Source organism: Larimichthys crocea, chromosome XVII (genome assembly GCF_000972845.2).
Source record: "Larimichthys crocea isolate SSNF chromosome XVII, L_crocea_2.0, whole genome shotgun sequence".
Classification (NCBI taxonomy): Eukaryota; Metazoa; Chordata; class Actinopteri; family Sciaenidae; genus Larimichthys; species Larimichthys crocea.
The window spans coordinates 14,896,859-14,917,758 of NC_040027.1; the positions used below are offsets into that span (position 1 = coordinate 14,896,859).

Consider the following 20,900-nt stretch of genomic DNA (forward strand, 5'->3'; position numbering starts at 1 on the left):
GAAATAAAAACTGATTTTATTTGATTAGTTTTACCTGATTTGTGCAAAACAGACTTTTTAGTTTGGGTTAAAGTTTCACTATAACACAACACACACACACACAGTGTCAGGAACAATCCTCTATGCAATAACCCTTTGTCTCAAACACCCACCTGCACCTGTAAATTATTTATTTTCACTGTTTAAATGCAGTTTTTGTTCTTTAAACATGTAAATATCATCACTCACACACAATCTACTCATGCTGTTCATACTGTATATACTCTCACATCCACCTACCTCATGTACATAAAGCAACCTGTTACATAAACCATATTTATGCTATTCATCCTCTGCACTCTGCACCGTTGCACTATTGTCTTATATTCTTTTTCTGTCTCCAAATGTTAATGTGTTGTTGTTATTGTTATTATATATATATAATCTCTGCACAAATACAAAACCTACTTCAGCTCATGTCCCTTATGTGGCACTACAAGAGCAACTCCATTAAAGAGTGCATCAGGAGAGGCCATGATGACTTGGGGAACCATTACCTGCACTGTGGTGACCTCAGCAACGCCCTCAATATATATATTGTCAAATTATATGTATCTATATTCAAATTCCTTGATTGTGTACACATACCCGGCCAATAAAAATTTGTACGTGTTGTAAAACATTTCTCTGAACACAAACCTTTGTGTCAGGTGACTATACATATTGCATATCTCTAAACCAGAGCTTGATTACATCAACTATGATGACTTTGTTATGTACTTAACCCCGCCACACAGTCAATTGCTTTGTAGCAAGCAGCACATAAGTGATAAGAGTCACGCATGAACTAAAGGTTTCTCCTTGCATTGTAATGGAGCTCCCCCTGCTGTTCTTTACTCTGAAGTAAAAGAACAAAGCTGCATTATACTTCAGTTAGTGGTTACATAGGTCCCACACAACATGTTGATATATTATTTCTATTAAACATTAAAGAAATATCCTGAACATTCAAATATTCTGCACACTAGCTGGTGAATGCTTTGCACAAAACTGTACATCTGTTAAAACCCTATTGAACACATTTAAAACTTTTAGTACTTCATTTTTATCTTCCATATATTTGTACTTAATGTCTGTTATGCATCAAAACACTAAGACAAATTCCTTGTATCTGAAAACCTACATGGTAATAAACCTGTTTCTGATTCTATTACATGTCAGGGTTAGTCATATATACAGCGAGATCCAAAAGTCTGAGACTACATTGAAAATCTCTAATATTTTCACATAAACCTAGAAACAATAATAAAGTTTAAGGTTTCAGAAAGCAGGCTAAAAGTGTAATAAGTCAAATCATTGTTCATTCTCAGAGTCAGATAATGTCTAGACTAAAGATTTATAAGTGCATGGAACTCTTTGCAGAAACTGGATCAGTTGTATCCAAAGCACGATCAGACAGACCAAAAGTGACCACACCAATCAGAAGATCAATACATCAAGCTTAGTTTCAGGCAGTAAAGACAGAAAAGCAACTTCATCACAGCCACAGAATTAACAGGGTGCACAGTATACTTTTGACTTTTCACAGACGGAAAAAACACAGACGGACTTACAGTAATAACAATAACAATGGCTCAGTTTCATTAAGTGTCCCACTTACAAGGATGGTGAGAGCAGGACCAAAAGTACTGTCAAATGAAGGTGGTCTTGTAGCAGAGGGGAAACAAGGCCAAAAACTTGAGGTGGACCAAGAAATACCAGCATTTCACAGTGGAAAAAAAGTCCTATTGACTGATGAATCCAAGTTTAAAATTTATTGCAGTAACAGAAGGGTGTATGTAAGAAGACGAACAGGAGACAGTATTATACCACAGTGAAACATGATAGGAATATTAAGGTCTGGAGGTGTTTTGTCTACCCTGCTAGACAAATGCACTGAACTGACTCCACTCTGACTGGTTTGCATCTTTGCACAGTAGAATAATGACCCCCAACACATCTTGAAGCTTTGCAGGAACTACTTAGAGACTCAAGAAGACCAAGCAGAACTGACTGTCTTGTTTTTTACTTTCACAGACACCTGACCTCAACCAGTGAATGTTAATGGGGGCACTTGAAGACTGAAAAAAACATCCTGTGACATTACAAGAACATGTTTGGAACATTATCAGATCATGCTGGGAGAACACGGTTCACAGGTTTTTGTTAACACTTTCAGCTTTTTCTACTTCATGTTTATGACTGAGGCTGTAGTGGGTGATGGTGTTGCACTGCATTATGCATTATATTGAAAGGTATTTCTAATGTGAGGCCAGAATTGGACCTGGGTTGCTGCAGGAAGGAGTCCAAATTTTTTATGTTGGGAGCCACTAGGGCACCTCTATTTTGTATTGTCATATCATATCATATGGTATGGTATGGTATGGTATGGTATGGTATGGTATGGTAATATTATGGCCCTCTCATGTACATAAGTATAAACAACACCACTGCAAACTACAACCCCATCATAGACATATAGTTAAATTAATACATTTCTGACAGTGAAAACAAAAACTGACATTTTCATTTGGTAAGAGACATGTAGAGTGTTGGTTTATATAAAAGATACTTGTCTGGGACTGTCTAAGTAAAGCTTAACATTAAGGTTAAGGATCAGAAAGTGTCAATTCAATTACTGTAATAAAGACAGATGTTAAGAAAATTTGCATCTTTTTTAGTCATCTTTACTGCATGTATTGTTCATTTGACCTATAAACTGCAGTGAAATGTTTGCTTCTGGATTACAGGTGACATTATGAGATACTCAGAGACAATTCAGAAATATAATACTGCAGCAATGTAATGCAATGCGACACATGAAAGCAGGAAGTCAGCCAGGTCATTGGTCTATCATGGAGCTGCTTAATTTCTGTTTTTTGCCACGTTGATAGATGATCATATGGTACAAAACTCTACCATACAACACACCTTTCATTCAGCTGATTTATTTCATGATTTAATGCACTGTTGATGTAAAGCATGCGTCCTGCATGCTTTACATCAACAGAAATAAAGATGTTTGATAGAGAGCATGTAGTCTGGACTGATAGACTTGTTTCCATGCTGTCTTTTGATCTGTGTGCATTATCTCTAAAGAGCTCTCTGGACCGCTTCACTGTGCCAACGTGTGATGAAATTAGTCCGGTAGATGTGTGCTTCAGTTATGATATCAGTGCTCGTTATAGGGCAGACACAACACATCAACACATATTTAACGTATAGTATGATAAGTTTTATAACATTTAGCTGTAACTATGCAGAGGGGAGACAGTATGGTTCATTTTGAGGCTATAGTCTGTGTTCCTAGTTTATCTAATAAATTATAATAACCACTGAGCAAAAATACACAGTTTTACCAAACAGCAATCATGATGAGCATGACAAATGTAAAGGATTCTTCAGTCTGTTGTTGTTCCTGTTTGACTGGGCTATTGACCCCTATAACTCTTGGTTAATAGAAAAAAAAAATCATTCCTTTCCTGAGGTATCTCCTGCTGTCTTCCATGAGTCAGAGACAGAGCGCCTGCTGTCTAAATAGTGAAGGAGGTTTCAAATATTTGACGTGCTTTCCACTATGTTGCAGACAGTTTTACAGAAGTGACTGGCTCGGAGATTGAGTCTTTAAGACAGAGTAGAAAGATGCGGAGCACACACCTAGTTTTATCTAAATCGTTTGACCATCAGTGGAAGCTTGCATTCAGTTATTATACTGTATATTAATTTAATGAACACTTAAATGGAAATTATTTAATTGCTGATGAAGGCCATCATAAAGTTCTGGAAAACTTTTAAATAAGAAGTGATGTGCAGTTACAACCTTATAAGACAAAGAGTAATATGTTACTCTACAACAACAAGCTCTGTACAGTGAGGACCAGTCTCAGTAGCTTCATATTTGTATCCTGATAAAAGCACTTCTGCTCTAGGACATCAAATTGACATTTTGGCTAAATCCAGTGTGGTGCATTTGATGTGTGCAATTCAGTCTTTCATCAGTGCTCTAGCCAGACTCAGTGAAATGGCTTATTTACAGATTTCATTCATGAATTACTCAGCCCTTGACATGTTACTAAGCTACCATCATGTCATCAATCATTACTAAGTGCAAGAAAGGCAGTGTGTATTGACAGCTTGGCTTTGAACGTTTGGGAGTTATTAGTGGTTAGAGACAGAGACACTGGGAGAGTTTCTGATCAGTTAAGATGTCATAAGTTATACTTATTTATCTCTGATTCATGTTTTTAGCAGCCCTCTCACAGTAAACTGTGGGCTCTGTGACCTTGGGCAGTCCATCCATTAACAAATAGCCGAGGAATGACTAAGACCTCATACAGTTTATGCTAAGAGCTGAGAATGTCAGTCTTGTTTTGGATAAAAATATTTCTGCACATGCCCGTGTTGTATTCAAAAAACAGATTCACGACAACAAGAATGATCATGCATATGAATCATAAGCTTTAAAAAGAAATTGGATAGATAGATAGATAGATAGATAGATAGATAGATAGATAGATAGATGAGTAATTTATAGCATACTCTATATTCACTGTGGGTAGCATTTCACATAATAATAATAATTGCTTTATAGCTTGTACTTCATCAATAAGTAGCACTCACAGATTAAAGATGATTTAGACAAAATTAATGTTTTATTTTGGACAACACAGACATAAAATATGTACCAAAAGACATGAGGTAGATAAAATTAAAGTATATAATCAGTATAAATACAATTAAAAACGAAGGGAAGGAACACATTGTTACACAAAGGAAAATATATACATCTCTGTACAGTAGCTTGATGCTTTATCTGATCTCACTGGAGTCCTGCTGCAATCTTACATTGAAATGTGTGATTAAATTATAATTTTTTGCCACCTCATCTGGTCTGTTTTTGTGGGTGAATACTCTCCTTTTTTTTATTTTTTTTTTATTTCCTTCCTTCCTTCTTTCCTTACCTTACCTTAGGCCAAGTCTGCTGCATTGGTGTGTGTGTGTGTGTGTGCAGAGAATACTACACTACATTTAACCACATTTTATCCTGTGATTTTTTCACATGAGATGTAATCAGAGTTGGGAAGTTAACACAAGAGCAGCGCCGGTCACTCTCTCTCTCCTTCTCTCTTTCTCTCTCTCTGTGTGTTAAAAATGAAAATAAGTCATTTGTAATCGGACTCTGACGTGACGTTGGAGGATGTGATTGGTGGGCGGCGCTGGTATATATCCGTCAGGCTTCAATCCCACCTTCTCGCCAGTGGAATTTCATCTCAGCTTCTGCACCTTCAGGGCAGACGAGTACATAAAATAAGTAAGTACTCCACAGTTTCTTTTCTTTCTTTCTCGCTCAATACAACCGCGCTGCCGTCACACGCGGCGCCCCGTCGTGTCATGTACGTGTCATGTGCTCGGGTACTTGTTGTAGATGCCAGTTTTTTCTTTTGGTAATGAAATGGTTGGATCCTTTTTTTTCCTCTGGACGGTTACAGTATGTTCTGGCCCTGACTCCGTGTCATTTCTCCCCCAGCTCAGCTGTATGCCTACGTGGACTTAGCGAGCTGCTAGAACAAACTGAATGCTAACGCTAAGCTACGAGGCTACAACTCTTTTTTTTTATTTATTTATTTCAACGAGTTACGCTTCATTCATACACATGTATATATTTTATTTACACTACAACCAGACAAGACTTTTTTTTTTTTTTTTTTTTAATGTCATTAGCTGGAGCCTGAAGTTGTGTGTGTGTGTGTGTGTGTGTGTGTGTGCTACACATTAGCCGCTACGTGTCACAGTCGTAGTCAAAGTTTTTAGCAAGTTTAGCTACCTAGCTACAGGCTTTGCTGAGCCACACCACAATGATTTAGCCCCTTTTTGACACAGAATATATATTTATCAAACACCCAGTGATATCTTTAAGGCTTATTTGGTTTAAAATCATTTTAATTTGATCGTTTTTTCTTCTTCTCCCTCCCCCCTTCTTCTTTATGGTTGATTAGCCAACGTGACGCTTAGCTAGCATTAACTGCAATGTGTCGTTGTTGTTGTTGGCAACTGTCAGCTAAGTTTAAGTTGATATCGTGTCACACTAACCCCAGCCCCACTTTTAAATCCTTAATCTGGGATTTGGTGGGTGGTATAATGTAATATAGGCTCGGCTGTAAAGTGCTAACGTTGATGCAAGACGAGCTCCGGTTCACGTAGCAGCTCTTTCTATTTCTCTATTTCTTACATTTCTCTTACTTAAACCAGCCTGTGTGTTTTAAATACGACTTCGTGACTAATGTGATTAGTCATTATCCACATATCTAAACGCCCAGCTGTACCCATGACATGGTAGTTTGAGTAAAACAATTTGGCATCATTCATTTTTAAGATGTATTAACTTGACTGCTGCTTTTAATAATGTTGCAGGGAGCAGGCCTTATGATGCCCTCTGTGCTAACACTACTACACCAAATAATACAAGTTGCAGCTGGTTTAGTTGCATCTTATCCAGAGCCTGGTTTTATAATTGTTTAATATGCGCATAACTTTATTTATTGGCCTCTTATCTAGTAGTGACTGGTGACAGTAAATCATCCAGATGTGACGCTCATACTTCCTTCCTAATAATCATTTTTTTTAAATAAGAACCATTCACTGTTAATTGCACAAAAGAGCAATGGCCTTATTTACATGGCAGCTTCATCAATTGCCAGGTTTGTCCTTCTGTCTGACAAGGCGGTGTCCAATTATAGAAGCCAGATGCTTGTCAAGGAGAGGAGTGAGCTCCAGTGGCACCTATACTTTTACCGGAGTTCAGTAATGTGCATCTTGGCGTCGACGACTTAATAATGTCTGGTGGTTGGTGGCAGTACTTTGGCACTGTGGTGGTATTTTTCTCTCTCTCCGACTAGTCGCTCACTACTAGAACCACGACTATCAAAAACATGCACGTTAGGGCCTCAGCAACAGCCGCTTCTGTTTAACAGTCGGAGAGTGAAGATTGACTCTGGATTTGCTGTCTCATGTCTCCACTTTCCATTTAAAGGTCCAGTGTGTAAGGTATAAGGAGGGGGGGGGGGCTGTGTTTACACAGTATGGCAGAAATGGAAAGTAATGTTTTCAATTAGTGTGTAATCACTTAAAAATAAGAATCAATGTGTTTTTGTTACCTTTTTTTTAGAATTAGACATTTATCTACAGATGCTGCTGACTGCCGTGTTTCTACAGTAGCCTTTTGAGATTTCCTGTGTAAATTGTACAAAGTGTTTATTTCTTTTAATGACAAAATCCACTCTTGTGATGTTATGAACCATTTTTTTAGTAATCAGAGGCTCCTATGAACAAAAAATTGATTGTGCACATATACTTGAATACGTCTTTCTGCATACATAACTCTGTAGTAGCTCATCTGTGCTTTTGAAGTGAAACCCCTGATCTTTCGTTGAAACTGAGATATTGTAGTGGTTATTTCGGAACAACTGATCCCCTTTTTTTTCTCTCTCTCTCTTTGGTTTTTAGGCAAAAGCTGGCAGGCTGACGGGAACTTGCATCTTTACAGGACGGATTATCTGGTAACTGACCATTTAGCTGGTAAGTCCTTTTTAAAGCAATTAGCAGCATACTGTTTGGTTTACCCTGAATGTGATTCTGCTCGCTCCAACCACAGCTTGAAACTTGTGCCTCGTATGAAGTATAATTAACAGTTGTTTGTGTTTTCTCACAACTGACATTAAGCACCAGTCATTCCTCCTATACACGGAAATTTAAAGCACTCCATCTTGACTTGTACTTTTGCTTGTTAGCGCTTGAGTTTTGGCCATCAGGGGGATGTTTGAGCAAGCAAGCGGAGAAACGTAGACGCAACGTAGATTTTCTTTGACTTTGTAATTCATTTTCAAAAAGTCACTATTTTAATAAATATTCTTTTTCCTTTTAAGTTAAAGGTTTCCTAAAAAAAATACCCAGATGTTCTGGCAACTTGTTGAAGCATCACTTTGATTTTCACAGTACTTGACCTTCCTCAAACACCTGGTCTACTCTGGAGAAAAATAATTCTTAGTTATCATCACACTGAAAAATAAGCTTCTATTTATTTTGGCTGACGCGTCGAATTTAAAGTGTGCACAGCATCCTGTTTTGTAATTTAAATTACACAGACATTCAAACACGGTCTGTTTGACTTTGGCGTGGCTTTGTTTTCTCCCATCATGGACGACTTTGACGTGTTTTGCACCTTCTTCTGCCACAAAAATGTCAAAACGGGGGGGGCGGCAGCGGCGTTCTACCTCCAAAATGAACGTACTGTTGCTCCAAAGTTATCCGCATGTCACAGTAATTAGATCCATGTGGGGGGAAAAAAAAAACTTGACTCTTGACAAAAATGTACTCCAGTGACTTCAGCACAATGTCATTCTGTTTTGTTAAGATACTCAATGAAGGATATTTGCAGGCTTAAATTGGCAACAGGGTCTGCAAACAGTAATGAGTGCTGGGCAGAGCAGACTTAAGTTTATGAAGCCTGACAAGGAAGAGGCCACTGAAAGGGTGTTCTCAAATGTGTAGGGGGGGAAACGGCCTGCTAAACTACCACCTTGAAGTGAATTTCCTCAAGTTGCCTAGTCTATGGAAAAAACTTCTCGCTACCAACAAGTTCTCTGTGACATCTGGAGCCTCTCCATGCTTTCAGATGAATTTCAGGCATGCTCGGGGGCAAAATCCACCATAAAACAATTCACATTCCTCTGCTTTTGTTGGCAAGAATAAAGTTTCTCTGTTGGCTAGAAAAACAGAGCAGCGACTCCTGATGATATATTGAGTTTCATCATTGACAGTGAAGCAGAATCGAGCTTTAGTTCTTCCTTTTCTGCAGAGCAGGAATAATTATTGTTAATTGAACTCTGTCAGCGCTTTATTTATTTTTATTTTTTTAAAGACGACTGGCTTTCTGGTTTCTTCATTCTTCGTGTTCAAAGAGTTTTCTGTCGGTGGACTTTTGCTTTAATCCTGTCCAACGTGGATATACAGAGGGGTCAGTGGGGGAAAATCCTCTTAACTTCAGAGCCTACTCACTTAGCTGCACTTTGTAGAATAGGACTGGACAAAGCCTGTTGAACTGAAGACAAACTGGTTTCTTCCAAGAAGACAGAATGTACTGTAGCCATAGCCCTGCCCACACCAGTGTTTTCTTTGTGATGCTAACCTCTTTACACACGACTCAGTCTTGCCACACATTAACACAGTGCTGACACGGTGATGTGACAAGAAGCGTGATTATACTCTTCTTTTGATAAAGGGAGATTAGATAATAGTGAACATCCCAAAGTCCACCATTGATAAGCTCATACACCACGCTAAATATGTGCATGTGACACTCGAGAGGTTAATTCCTCTTTCCTCCCCATTCAAGCCTTGTTTATCTGGCTGTAGCTATCATGATAAATGAGTGTATGCAAAATCATATCAGTGCTGCTGATGTGAAAAACATACACAGGATAAACAATGAGTTTAAAGCATGTTAGTGTAGATTTGCAACAATACAAGACAAGTGGAGTATTTATTGATTATTACCTGTGAGGTTGCTGTATCGTTAAATATTCATAATCCTGTGAAATTTATATTTATGTGGCTTTGTAACATAATCATAACTAGATGAGAAACAATCCCAAACAATTCAACAGTTAAACAATGCCTAAAAGATTTTAACAATAACTCAGTGACCTTTTCTTAATTCAGATAACTCTAATTCCTGATTGGTCCACATAACTATGTAACATTTACTTTTTCCCAACTAAGCCCTACCCACGTCAGACGAGTTAGAAAAACACACACAGAACCTCCCAAACAACTTTAAACTTCTCCAGTGTTGACAGAAAATGTTGTATTAACGCAGCAGCCCATAATATGAAGCTGATTTCGGGGAAATGAGTCTTTCAGACCTTTTTTTAAATATTATGCCCCTTCAGTTGCCAAAAAACTCAGCTTTTTCTTGTTTTTCTGTTGCCAGACTTTTACAAATAATGTAAACTTTCCTTTCAGTGGCACACTCGGACTCTGTGTTTAACGTGGGATTTTGACCATGAGCTCAGTCGCTGTACTTACGCAGGAAAGCTTCAACGAGCACCGCAGTGGGCTCTTGCCAGAGCAGAGTGGTGGTGAGTATTTGGATATTCAAGGCAGGTAAAATGCAATCATAGCCATAAGTAGACGGGACTCATCTGTTTGTTTGCTTTTACTGTGTTCAGCTGCTGTGGCAGGAAGTGCTGGAGAGGAGGAGGATGCCCTTCCTACCTACAAGGATGCCTTCCCACCTCTGCCTGAGAAGGCTGCCTCACCTGAGGGGACCCAGGAAACCGCCAACGCCTGGACATCCAAGATCCGTCCCCTCAAGTCCTCTATTATCACCCAGGTATAGCATTTTCAGAGTTAACACAGCATATAACGTAAAAGGTTTGCTTGTTGTTGTGTGAATAAGTTATTTGTTCTCTTGGTGAGGGGGGGTTGTACTTCCACCTTCTTCTTCAGATGTGAAAACCTGCCCTGTAGGCAAAATACAATGTGTTTTTAATATATTGTACTACAGTATATTGAGCACCTTTTTTGGTGTAGAATTTGAAGACTGTGACGGTTTTCTCCTTCTTGGTGTTTAAGACTAACTTAATGCCCCGCGTACCCACGCTGGTATTTTTAGTTAATCTGGCTGATTAGATTTCTGCTTAGGTTGAATGTGGGCAGAGTTGTTTTAAGGTTGCTGAAATTTAAGATGCATAGATTTATCCAGAAGGGCGGGGAAAAGGTCTGTATACGACCACACAATCCTAAATGAAGGGCTAATCTTTTAAAGATAATTAAAACCACCCATGTTGGTGTAAATACACTGGTAGAATAGTTGGTTTCCATTCTAGCTGTTGACGAGTAACTGTTAAAGCTCTTCTCTTTTTTTAACCCCAGTTCATGGTGCTGTTATAAATACATTTCAAATTCTTAATAGAGATCTGACATTGTTCAGTCAATGATTACAATTGTACCTAATGGCTAAAAGTGCTTAATACACCTCTACATTTCTCAGATTTTTGCTCGTTAATTAAATCTACTATTTCTTATTCAGGCCTCTAAAATTCTCACAGTCTAGTTAAAATATTTAACACTACGTAAGCCCATAATTTGTGATGTAGACTTCTTCATTTTAAAGGGGCACAAGCTAAAAAAGGCTGGGATACCAGTGTCATACTATGTGTGCTGAAAATTTCCTTTTTTCATGTACTGTAATGCGTTTTACTTGTACATTGTTCCACTAAAGTTACCAACAATTGAATAATCTTTCTGTTGAAGGTTTTCTTCTGTCCTTAAACGTTGGTTCAATAGTACTTTTATGTTTTTTTTTAGCCCTTTGTTTAAATACAAAAGACACTTTTTTTTGGTTTTATGTGAAAATAATTAGTTTGGACACAATGACATTGGTAGTTTAAAGTCCTTTCTTTTTGCATATTAGCAATTTCATAGTGTTATTTTTGAAGACCACATTTTAATGTCTTTCCCACTGGGAGAAACTTGTGGGGACAAAACTATTTCACTTTCAGAACCTTCTTGCCACCTGGTTTACTGTTTCAGTTTCCACTGCAGTGTACTTTGTTTGTCTGTGTTTCATAGAAACGAGTCATGTTTTTTGCCTTACAGTTTGTGCGTCCTTTCAAACCATGTTTTTGTTTTGTCAAATAAAATTGACTTCATTCTTGTTTTCCCACTTGAACTAGGTTTTCCACGTGCCACTAGAGGAGCGCAAGTACAAGGACATCAACCAGTTTGGCGAAGGAGACCAAGCAAAGGTCTGTGTGGACATCATGCATAAGACCGGAGCCCACCTGGAACTCTCCTTGGCAAAAGATCAGGGTCTCTCCATCATGGTTTCTGGAAAGTTGGATGCCGTGATGAAGGCCCGTAAGGAGATTGTGTCCCGACTGCAGACTCAGGTCAAGAGAGGCGTCTTTGACGAAATATTTCTGCTATTAAAGGTGGATGACAATGGTGCTAACTGTACATTTTAATGCTAACAGGCTTCAGCTACTGTCGCCATCCCCAAGGAGCACCATCGTTTTGTCATTGGCAAAAATGGGGAGAAGCTTCAGGAGCTAGAGCTCAAGACTGCCACCAAAATCCAGATCCCACGACCTGACGACCCCAGCAACCAGATCAAGATCTCTGGTACCAAGGAGGGCCTGGAGAAGGCAAAGCATGAGATCCTGTTGATCTCTGCTGAGCAGGTAGCATGACTCATCTGATGACCAACCTTCTTTATCCCAGATATCACAGCTTTAGGACACGTTTTCATCACCTTCCCCTCATTTTCTTTCAGGACAAGCGTGCTGTGGAGAGGGTGAACATCGACAAGGTGTACCACCCCTTCCTCACCGGTGCCTACAATAAGCTGGTAGGAGAAATGATGCAAGAGACCGGTGCCCGCATTAATGTCCCCCCTCCAAGTGTGAACAAGACGGAGATTGTCATCACTGGGGAAAAGGAGCAGGTGGCCCTTGCTGTGGCTCTGATCAAGAAGGTTTACGAAGACAAGGTATGCTTAAATCAAAATGTTTAGTGTTGATTCTGATGGTATGAGAGGGGGCGGGCTTTGAACTAACTTTGTAATATTACTGATCAACTACCCTTGGTATTGCAGAAGAAGAATGCCACCACCATTGCGGTGGAGGTAAAGAAATCTCAGCACAAGTATGTGATTGGCCCCAAGGGAAACACCCTGCAAGAGATCCTGGATAAAACTGGTGTCTCAGTTGAGATCCCACCTTCTGACAGCAGCTCAGAAACTGTCATCCTTCGTGGGGAGCCTGACCGTCTGGGTCAGGCCCTCACTGAAGTTTATGCCAAGGTGTGTAATGTTTTTAGAACGATCTTTGACACTGGTAATTTAATAAAAGAGCGATGAGGAGTAACTAAAGAAGTTTCCCTTCACAGGCAAACAGCTACACTGTTTCCTCGGTTTCAGCTCCTTCTTGGCTTCATCGCTTCATTATTGGAAAGAAGGGGCAGAACTTGGCTAAGATTACCCAACAAATGCCCAAGGTGGGGTTAATGATGAATTTCTTAACCACAGATCTTTTGAATACTCCTTTTTAGTTGTAACTTGTTGTAACTTTCATGTATTTTGCATCCAGGTGCACATTGAGTTCACCGAGGGAGAAGATAAGATCACCCTGGAAGGTCCCACCAAAGACGTGCAAATGGTGCAGAGCCAGATTGAAGCCATTGTTACGGATTTGGTGAGTAATGGTCATGTACATAATTGTGTCTTGGACATTGACCCAAAGCTTGCCAATTAAAAGAGTTCCTCTCAAGACCGACTGCATAAAAGAAGGACTATAAAAGTGGTATTATGGACTATGGAGATTTCAGACAATGAAGCACCTTTTTAACAACAGTTAGCTCCAGCACTTTTAAGCTACAGGTGATATTCATGTTGTCTGTTTCTGCTTTAAAGGTAAGCCGCATGGACTATGCGGAGATTAGCGTGGATCCCAAATTCCACAGACACCTGATTGGAAAAGGAGGCGTTAACAGTAAGTACAGTGTCTAAAGGCTGGTGTACTGAATTTTCAACAGGGCATCAAAAACTAGATGAGCATCTCCACAAACCACATATCTACTTATCTTGATTTACAGTCAACCGCATCAAAGAGCTGCACAAGGTGACTGTCCGTATTCCCCCTGACAACGAGAAAAGCAACCTGATTCGTATCGAGGGGGATCCCCAGGGTGTGCAGGAAGCCAAGAAGGAGCTGCTTGAGCTTGCGTCACGCATGGTGAGTACAGACTTCACAGGCAATATGCTACAAAGTGGATCCTGATGAGCCATTACTAAACATACGGTCTCTCTCGCAGGAGAACGAGCGTACAAAGGACCTGATCATTGAACAGCGTTTTCACAGAGCCATTATTGGCCAAAAAGGGGAGAAGATTAAAGAAGTGCGCGACAAATTCCCAGAGGTAAGTTTGGAAACTGATTGTCAGCTGGTTTGTATGTGCTCAACCTAATTAAATGCACGTGAATAACTCTATAATAACGTTTGTTGCAGGTCATCATCAATTTCCCCGACCCCGCACAAAAAAGCGACATCGTTCAACTTAGGGGCCCACGAACTGAGGTGGAAAAATGCTCCAAGTTCATGCAGAAGATAGTGGCTGAAATGGTAAAACCTTAACTCATGCGTTATCTTAGATACTTTTGTTGAAATGGCATGTTAAAAGATTGTTTTTATTTGGCGTCCATGTGTTAAATTTAAAGTGATTCTTTTTGTTAGGTGGAGAACAGCTTTTCTGTCTCAGTCCCCATCTTCAAGCAGTTCCACAGAAACATTATTGGAAAAGGAGGCTCAAACATCAAGAAGGTAATCTATATATTTAAGTGAATGTATGTAGTTGTATGAGATCTTCAGGCTATATCTTTAGGCTATTACTTTAACAGCTTGTTTTCTTTTGCCTTTTAGATTCGGGAGGAAACTAACACAAAAATTGACCTGCCTGCTGAGAACAGCAACTCTGAGATGATTGTCATCACTGGCAAGAAGGCAAACTGTGAGGTTGCCAGAAATCGCATCCTGGCCATTCAGAAGGAGCTGGTAAGCATCTGCGTAGTCTCTCGAAAGCTTTGGCACATGGCTCTCCATCCAGCACATATGCCTAATTAATGTCTCATTATGTCCAGGCAAACATCTCCGAGATAGAGGTATCCATTCCCTCCAAGCTGCACAACTCCTTGATTGGGTCCAAGGGCCGTTTTGTGCGCTCGATCATGGAGGAGTGTGGCGGCGTGCACATCCACTTTCCCACTGAAGGCTCAGGGATTGATAAGGTCACCATCCGAGGCCCTATAGAGGAGGTGGAGAAAGCCAAGCAGCAACTGCTTGCTTTGGCAGAGGAGAAGGTTTGTATAAATGCCTCTGATGATAAAAGAATGAACTTCTGCTGACCTCGCTAAACTGGCAGCCGCTTGACAGGGCCGTAGAGGGAGGGGTAAAATGGCAAAGAGCTGCTTCTGTGCCTCACTGGTCGTACATTATTACGACATGCTGAGAACTTCTTTCAGTGTCCTTTTCAGCTGTCAGAATAAAAGCAACTTGTGCATAGCTAGCATCAGAAAATAGTTTTGGGTGCCGCCGTTTTTATTAAGATGTCAATCCCATTAAACCTTAAAACCAAGGAGTTTGGACTTGAGCATGGAAGCATTTTGCAACATGGTTGTAGTAAATTAATAAGGGTACCTTTTGTGTTAACCTTTTTTTAATAATTAAGGTTGACTTGTAGTACATTTCTTGTATGTGGAAATCATTTTGTAAATGTTTGTCCCCAGCAAACGAAGAGCCACACTGCCGAGCTGCGTGCTAAGCCAGAATACCACAAGTTCCTCATTGGGAAAGGTGGTGGAAATATCCGCAAGGTTCGTGACAGTACTGGAGCCAGGATCATCTTCCCCACCGCAGAGGACAAAGACCAGGAGCTCATCACTGTGATTGGCACTGAAGAAGCAGTGCGGGAGGCTCAGAAAGAGCTGGAGGAGCTCATCAAGAGTTTGGTAAGGCTCAAAATGATAATTATTTTCTTTTAAATTGAGTAGTACGAGGGAGGATACATCTTTGGTTTTCTTTTAAATGCCTGAATTTTAAATATTACTCTTTTGGTTACAGGACAATGTTGTTGAGGATACTATGAGCGTTGATCCAAAGCACCATCGCTACTTTGTGTCTCGCCGTGGCCAAGTCCTTCGGGACCTTGCTGATGAATATGGTGGTGTGATGGTTAGCTTCCCTCGCACGGGTTCTCAGAGCGAAAAGGTCACCCTCAAAGGAGCCAAAGAATGTGTGGAAGCAGCCAAAAAGCGCATGCAAGAGATTGTTGAGGACTTGGTGAGTAGATACAGATTTTTGCCAAGATGGTCTTTATTTTTGTGTTTTTGTTTTATTTCCCCCTGGTATTTCTGTTTTGAAATATAACCTGTCTGCCTTTTTGCTTTTTCTTTTTCCAGGAAGCTCAAGTGACCATTGAGTGCGTGATTCCTCAGAAGTTCCACCGTTCTATCATGGGTCCCAAGGGCTCACGGATCCAGCAGATCACCAGAGATCACAATGTACAGATTAAGTTCCCAGAGCGCGAGGACCCACAAGGTAAATACATGATCTGTGCGAAGACGTGAAGGTCTTTTAAATTACATATGTCTCTTAAAACTTTTGTCTGATTCATTCTTTTTGCAGCACCTCCCGCAGAGGCCACCATTCAGGAGAATGGCGAGGCCAACGGAGAAGTGAAGGAGCCCGTTGATCCAAACGCACCCAAGAAGTGTGACGTGATTGTGATTTCGGGCCGTAAAGAGCGATGCGACAATGCTGTGGAAGCACTGAAGGTATGATTATGTAGTATTTATAAGAGGTCCATTTTATTTTTCAAAACTGCTGCCTTGTTCTCAAACACTCTCCCTTCCTCAGGCCTTGGTTCCTGTCACTATCGAGGTGGAAGTGCCTTTTGAGCTTCATCGATACATCATTGGACAGAAAGGAAGTGGAATTCGCAAGATGATGGATGAATTTGAGGTTCGTGTTACGTCATGTTTTACTTAGTAAGCACAGGGATGACTTTTATTTTGCTGCCAATTCATGCCCTCTTCCACCCTCTCTTAGGTTAATATTCAAGTGCCTGCTCCTGACCAGCAGTCTGATAAAATTGCCATTACCGGCTTGGCCAATCACCTCGACCGCGCCAAAGAGGGCCTGTTGGAGCGCGTCAAAGAGCTGCAGGCCGAGCAGGAGGATCGGGTTAGTACTGTGTGAACAACTTGGCCTTGTGTTATAGCCAGTGTATTGTAGAGTTAATGTTGTACTGATCTCTTTCTGATGGTATTTTGAAGTGTTTTTTATGATTTGGATACACTCATGGATCAGTTATCTTTGAGATTACTTTAAGGACACCCGCTTATAACCTTGAACGTGGAAAGAGTTTAATTATTAACCTTTCCATGGTCGGTGACCAGCAGTCTCAGCAGAAGTAGAAATGAGTCCTGTGTCCAACTTGCTGCAGTTCTAACCCAGAGCGTTGTTTCCCTCCTGTACAGGCACTCAGGAGCTTCAAGCTGACCATCACTGTGGACCCCAAGTATCACCCCAAAATCATCGGCCGCAAGGGTGCCATTATAACAAACATCCGCACTGAGCATGATGTTAACATCCAGTTCCCAGAAAAGAATGATGAAAACCAGGTATACATTTATTTTAATGGCTATATATAGGTGAAAAGTAAACACGCTGGTCTCCGTCAGCACAGCAGGTGGTGCTAATTTACCTCTTCATACATGACAGTTACTATCATAGAAATTAAGTGAATTAGTGCCTCTTTTTTTTTTTCCTTCGTCATATTAAACTTGCTGCTCCCTCTCCACAGGATCAGATTACTATTACAGGGTATGAGCACAAAGCCATAGCAGCACGAGATGCCATCCAGGCTATCGTGGATGAGCTTGAAGAGATGATCTCCGAGGACATCACCCTGGACAGCAGGGTCCATGCCCGCATTATCGGAGCCCGTGGCAAGGGCATCCGCAAGATCATGGATGAGTTTAAGGTGAGGCTACTGAGAGGGACAGGAGATGTTCTTGTTGGTGGGAGGAGAACAAGATGACTTGCTCGACAGGTTTCACTGTCACCAGTAAGGACTTGCAGGAAGTGGATTGAGATCATTACTCTTAACAGTTTAACATAAACAGGCTTGGCAACAGGGGTTAGGGTTAGACATAATATTGTCCTGGGCCTCCTCTTGGGTCTCCACTGTCGCCCCTGAGCCTCCAGACTTTGACATGGTTTGTTATCCATCTTGTATTTTTAGGTTGATCTCAGGTTTCCCCAGAGTGGAGCTTCAGACCCAAACCTGGTGACAGTCACAGGTCGCCCTGAGCTTGTGGATGAAGCCATCGACCACCTCCTTAACCTGGAAGAAGAATACGTAAGCATTTTTTGTTGTCAGTATAAAATGTGCCTGTAATGTTTCATAATTGCTACTGATTAATTTTGTTGTTCTACTTTTTGTCAGATGGCAGATGTTGTGGAGAACGAGGCAAAGATGGCTTACATGAGGCCATCTGGGGGTAGCGCTGCTGCTATGGATGATCATCATCGCGGCCCATCCAAAGGCTTTGTGGTGAGGGAGGCTCCCTGGACCACGGCTAATGAGAAGGTGAGCATTTTCTCGATACTGCTTTGAAATTAGAATCGGTCACACCTTTTTTGTTTCTTAATGTCTACTTTTTCTTTTTCTACTTTTAGGCCCCTGACATGAGCAGCTCTGAAGACTTCCCCAGCTTTGGAGCCCCCGTGGCGACCAAAACCTCTCCCTGGGGACCGAAGCGCTTCTAAGCCGTGCTGCTACAGATGGGCCTGAACTTAACCGGACACAATCTTCCCCTTCATTGTTCCCCCCTCTTGACCTGGACTGACCGCTGACCCTAAAAGTCTTCAGTTCTGAGAATGTCATCCTTCTCTGTTTACTTATCCCAGTCTGCCCTTGCAGATCTCATCAGTCTAAAAGTGCTTTCAGATACTGTAATTGACGTGTGAGCTTTGTATCTGCATTAAATGATACTGTCTTATGCTAAAGAAAAAAGAAAAAATGTGACAGATGTTGCGGTTAAGTCTACAGTCCGTACAAGACTGACATTTAAGTGTTTATTAGACCTGACATTTCATTGTGGTTTGAACTGTTATACCAAATTCAATGGTGGCGAGACATCAGTTTTTTTTTATTTGAGCTGCCCTTATCTTAGTTGCCTTCGCAGGGTGGGGTACGGGGATTGAATTACTGCTGGTGACATGTTCAGACATGATGCCTGACCAAGGAAGGGCCAGCTGTTTCAGTAACCCACCCCCCTCCTGCTTTACTCATGTAGCCGAGTGAAAATTGTCAGTTGTTAGCCCTCAAGCACACTGTAGTGGTTGTCCCATGTCACATCTTTCCATCTGCTTAGCTGTGCTTCTGTGAATATGGTAAAGTAGTGGCACGTACCTTGTAGCCTTATGAATTGGTAAAACTTACTAAGGGTGGGGTGGGGTGGGGGATAAAGGCGGTTTCAGCCGCCGCAGAATGGCACCCATTCAAACTGCCAGATGCTTGGAGATCATGCCAGAACTAAACTTCTTACAACACTAGGCCTAGAGCTCCAACGTATCGAAACTCACACTAACTGTTGAATGAACTCTTTTGACATTCAAAAGTAAATCACTCTACAAAATAATGACTGTGTTTCAGCAAAACAAGCAGACCATCTCGTGCCAACTATCTGTCTAGTGATGTCCTGTGTTACTCATCCTCTGTATTGGGTCAGTGTCCAGTCCCTTTGTCTTCCAGTTGCTATGCAGATTGTTCTGTTAAATAGCAATGGCCCTTTTTTATCAGCCTTACAACTAGAAAGATACAAACCAGGTAGAGATGATGTCTTGGTGCATTTTTAATGGACAGCTGGAAGGTATGTTTATTGTTCATTTGAAAAGCTCTTGGAACATTTCCCCCCCCCAGTTATTGTAATTAGTTTCATTTTGCCTGAGGAGTGTGGATTTAGCTTTCTAGCTGCTAATCCGACATCTAGCATCAGCCTACCTTGTTTATATCCTCCTAGCATTGAATGAAAGATTATGCAAATACCATTGAAGTGAACGGTTATGGATGACACTGGAAAAGAAATTGTCCAAAAAGTCAATAAAAATTGAAAATCTCTTTGCGAGTCTTTCTTGTATAGAGCAAAGTTACTGATGCGTTAAACAAAACTAGCACACTATATAAAGATGATGCAGTTGTGGTATCGGTGTCCAAATGTTTGCATGACTTGCAGTTTCTTTTACTTTGTGACCTGAGGGTGGTGCTAGAGGAGAGGTCATTATCCACTCATGAGATTTTGGATTGTCCTTTTCTAAGGGGCAGAAACATACTCTACTTGATGTGTCTTAAGTCAGTCCAGTTTGTAATTTGATAAAGAGAGGGAAAAAAACTGACAAAGTCCATCTTGTCCACTTTTAACATAGACAACTTGTTCGTGGAGATTAAGTGTAACTTCAGTAAAGACATCATTGGCTCATAAGAATCCAAAGGGAGATCTTTTTGTTTTTATATAAAACAATTGAGACTGACTGTGGAAGAATGAGGATGTGTACCATTCATCCTCTACCTGCCATGAATATCTACAGAGAATCCTGTTGTAGTGGCTATTTGTCAAAGGACTCCAAAAACAAAATAATAATCAGACTTTTGATCGCGATCATTTAAAGTCCACTGATGCTCCATTTTAAGTGGATTAGGAAATCAATTGTCCAGGTAGGATTCATGTTTCTGTTTATTTTCTAGATCTTTCTGGATCCAGTAAAGTACCATATTCCTCTCTGATGAATCATCTGTCTGCTACCTTTATTTTCCACCTGCTTAGCGCCCCCTAGTGTCTACAAATAACCAATTAATTACAATCAACTAATGAAACACCTGTAATGAAGTGTTGGACGAATGGAAGTTTTAACCTTTGGGTGGCACACAGTTGAAAATTGTGATTTCCCCAACGTCTTTAGGATTTGTTCTCTGACTACCATGAATGTATTTTTCATTGATTTGGCACACATTAGTGAAACTGTGCCATGCTGGGTTGTAACCAGCCAATCCCAGAGATCACTGCATGTAGGGTTAGTTCAAGAGCTTTCTAACCTGGAAGGCAAGCAAGGTACACCCAGCTTCCCCCGATGTACAGCCTCCTTCAAGTCATCCACCAGTCATCTTTGATAATGTTTTAACTCTGCATCTATGATAACTTCAAATGGACGTAATATTTGTTTAATGTAGGACTCTATTGATCAAATCATTGCAATCATTGGAAA

General features: G+C 40.6%; 1 protein-coding gene across 1 annotated transcript; it reads left to right on the forward strand.

The window, feature by feature from the left end:
* Positions 1-5,179: 5,179 nt before the first annotated feature.
* hdlbpa (high density lipoprotein binding protein a) lies at positions 5,180-19,758 on the forward strand. The gene is made up of 28 exons (XM_010739780.3): positions 5,180-5,329; positions 7,522-7,593; positions 10,039-10,154; positions 10,245-10,408; positions 11,754-11,969; positions 12,054-12,260; positions 12,353-12,568; positions 12,674-12,880; positions 12,967-13,074; positions 13,167-13,271; positions 13,490-13,568; positions 13,672-13,811; positions 13,891-13,995; positions 14,085-14,198; positions 14,310-14,396; positions 14,496-14,627; positions 14,714-14,932; positions 15,359-15,580; positions 15,693-15,911; positions 16,031-16,169; positions 16,257-16,405; positions 16,488-16,592; positions 16,680-16,814; positions 17,111-17,254; positions 17,437-17,616; positions 17,878-17,994; positions 18,082-18,225; positions 18,315-19,758. The coding sequence occupies exons 3-28, from the start codon at positions 10,079-10,081 to the stop codon at positions 18,402-18,404; spliced, it is 3,819 nt and encodes a 1,272-aa protein (XP_010738082.1). The 5' UTR covers positions 5,180-5,329; positions 7,522-7,593; positions 10,039-10,078; the 3' UTR covers positions 18,405-19,758.
* The last annotated feature ends 1,142 nt before the right edge of the window (positions 19,759-20,900 follow it).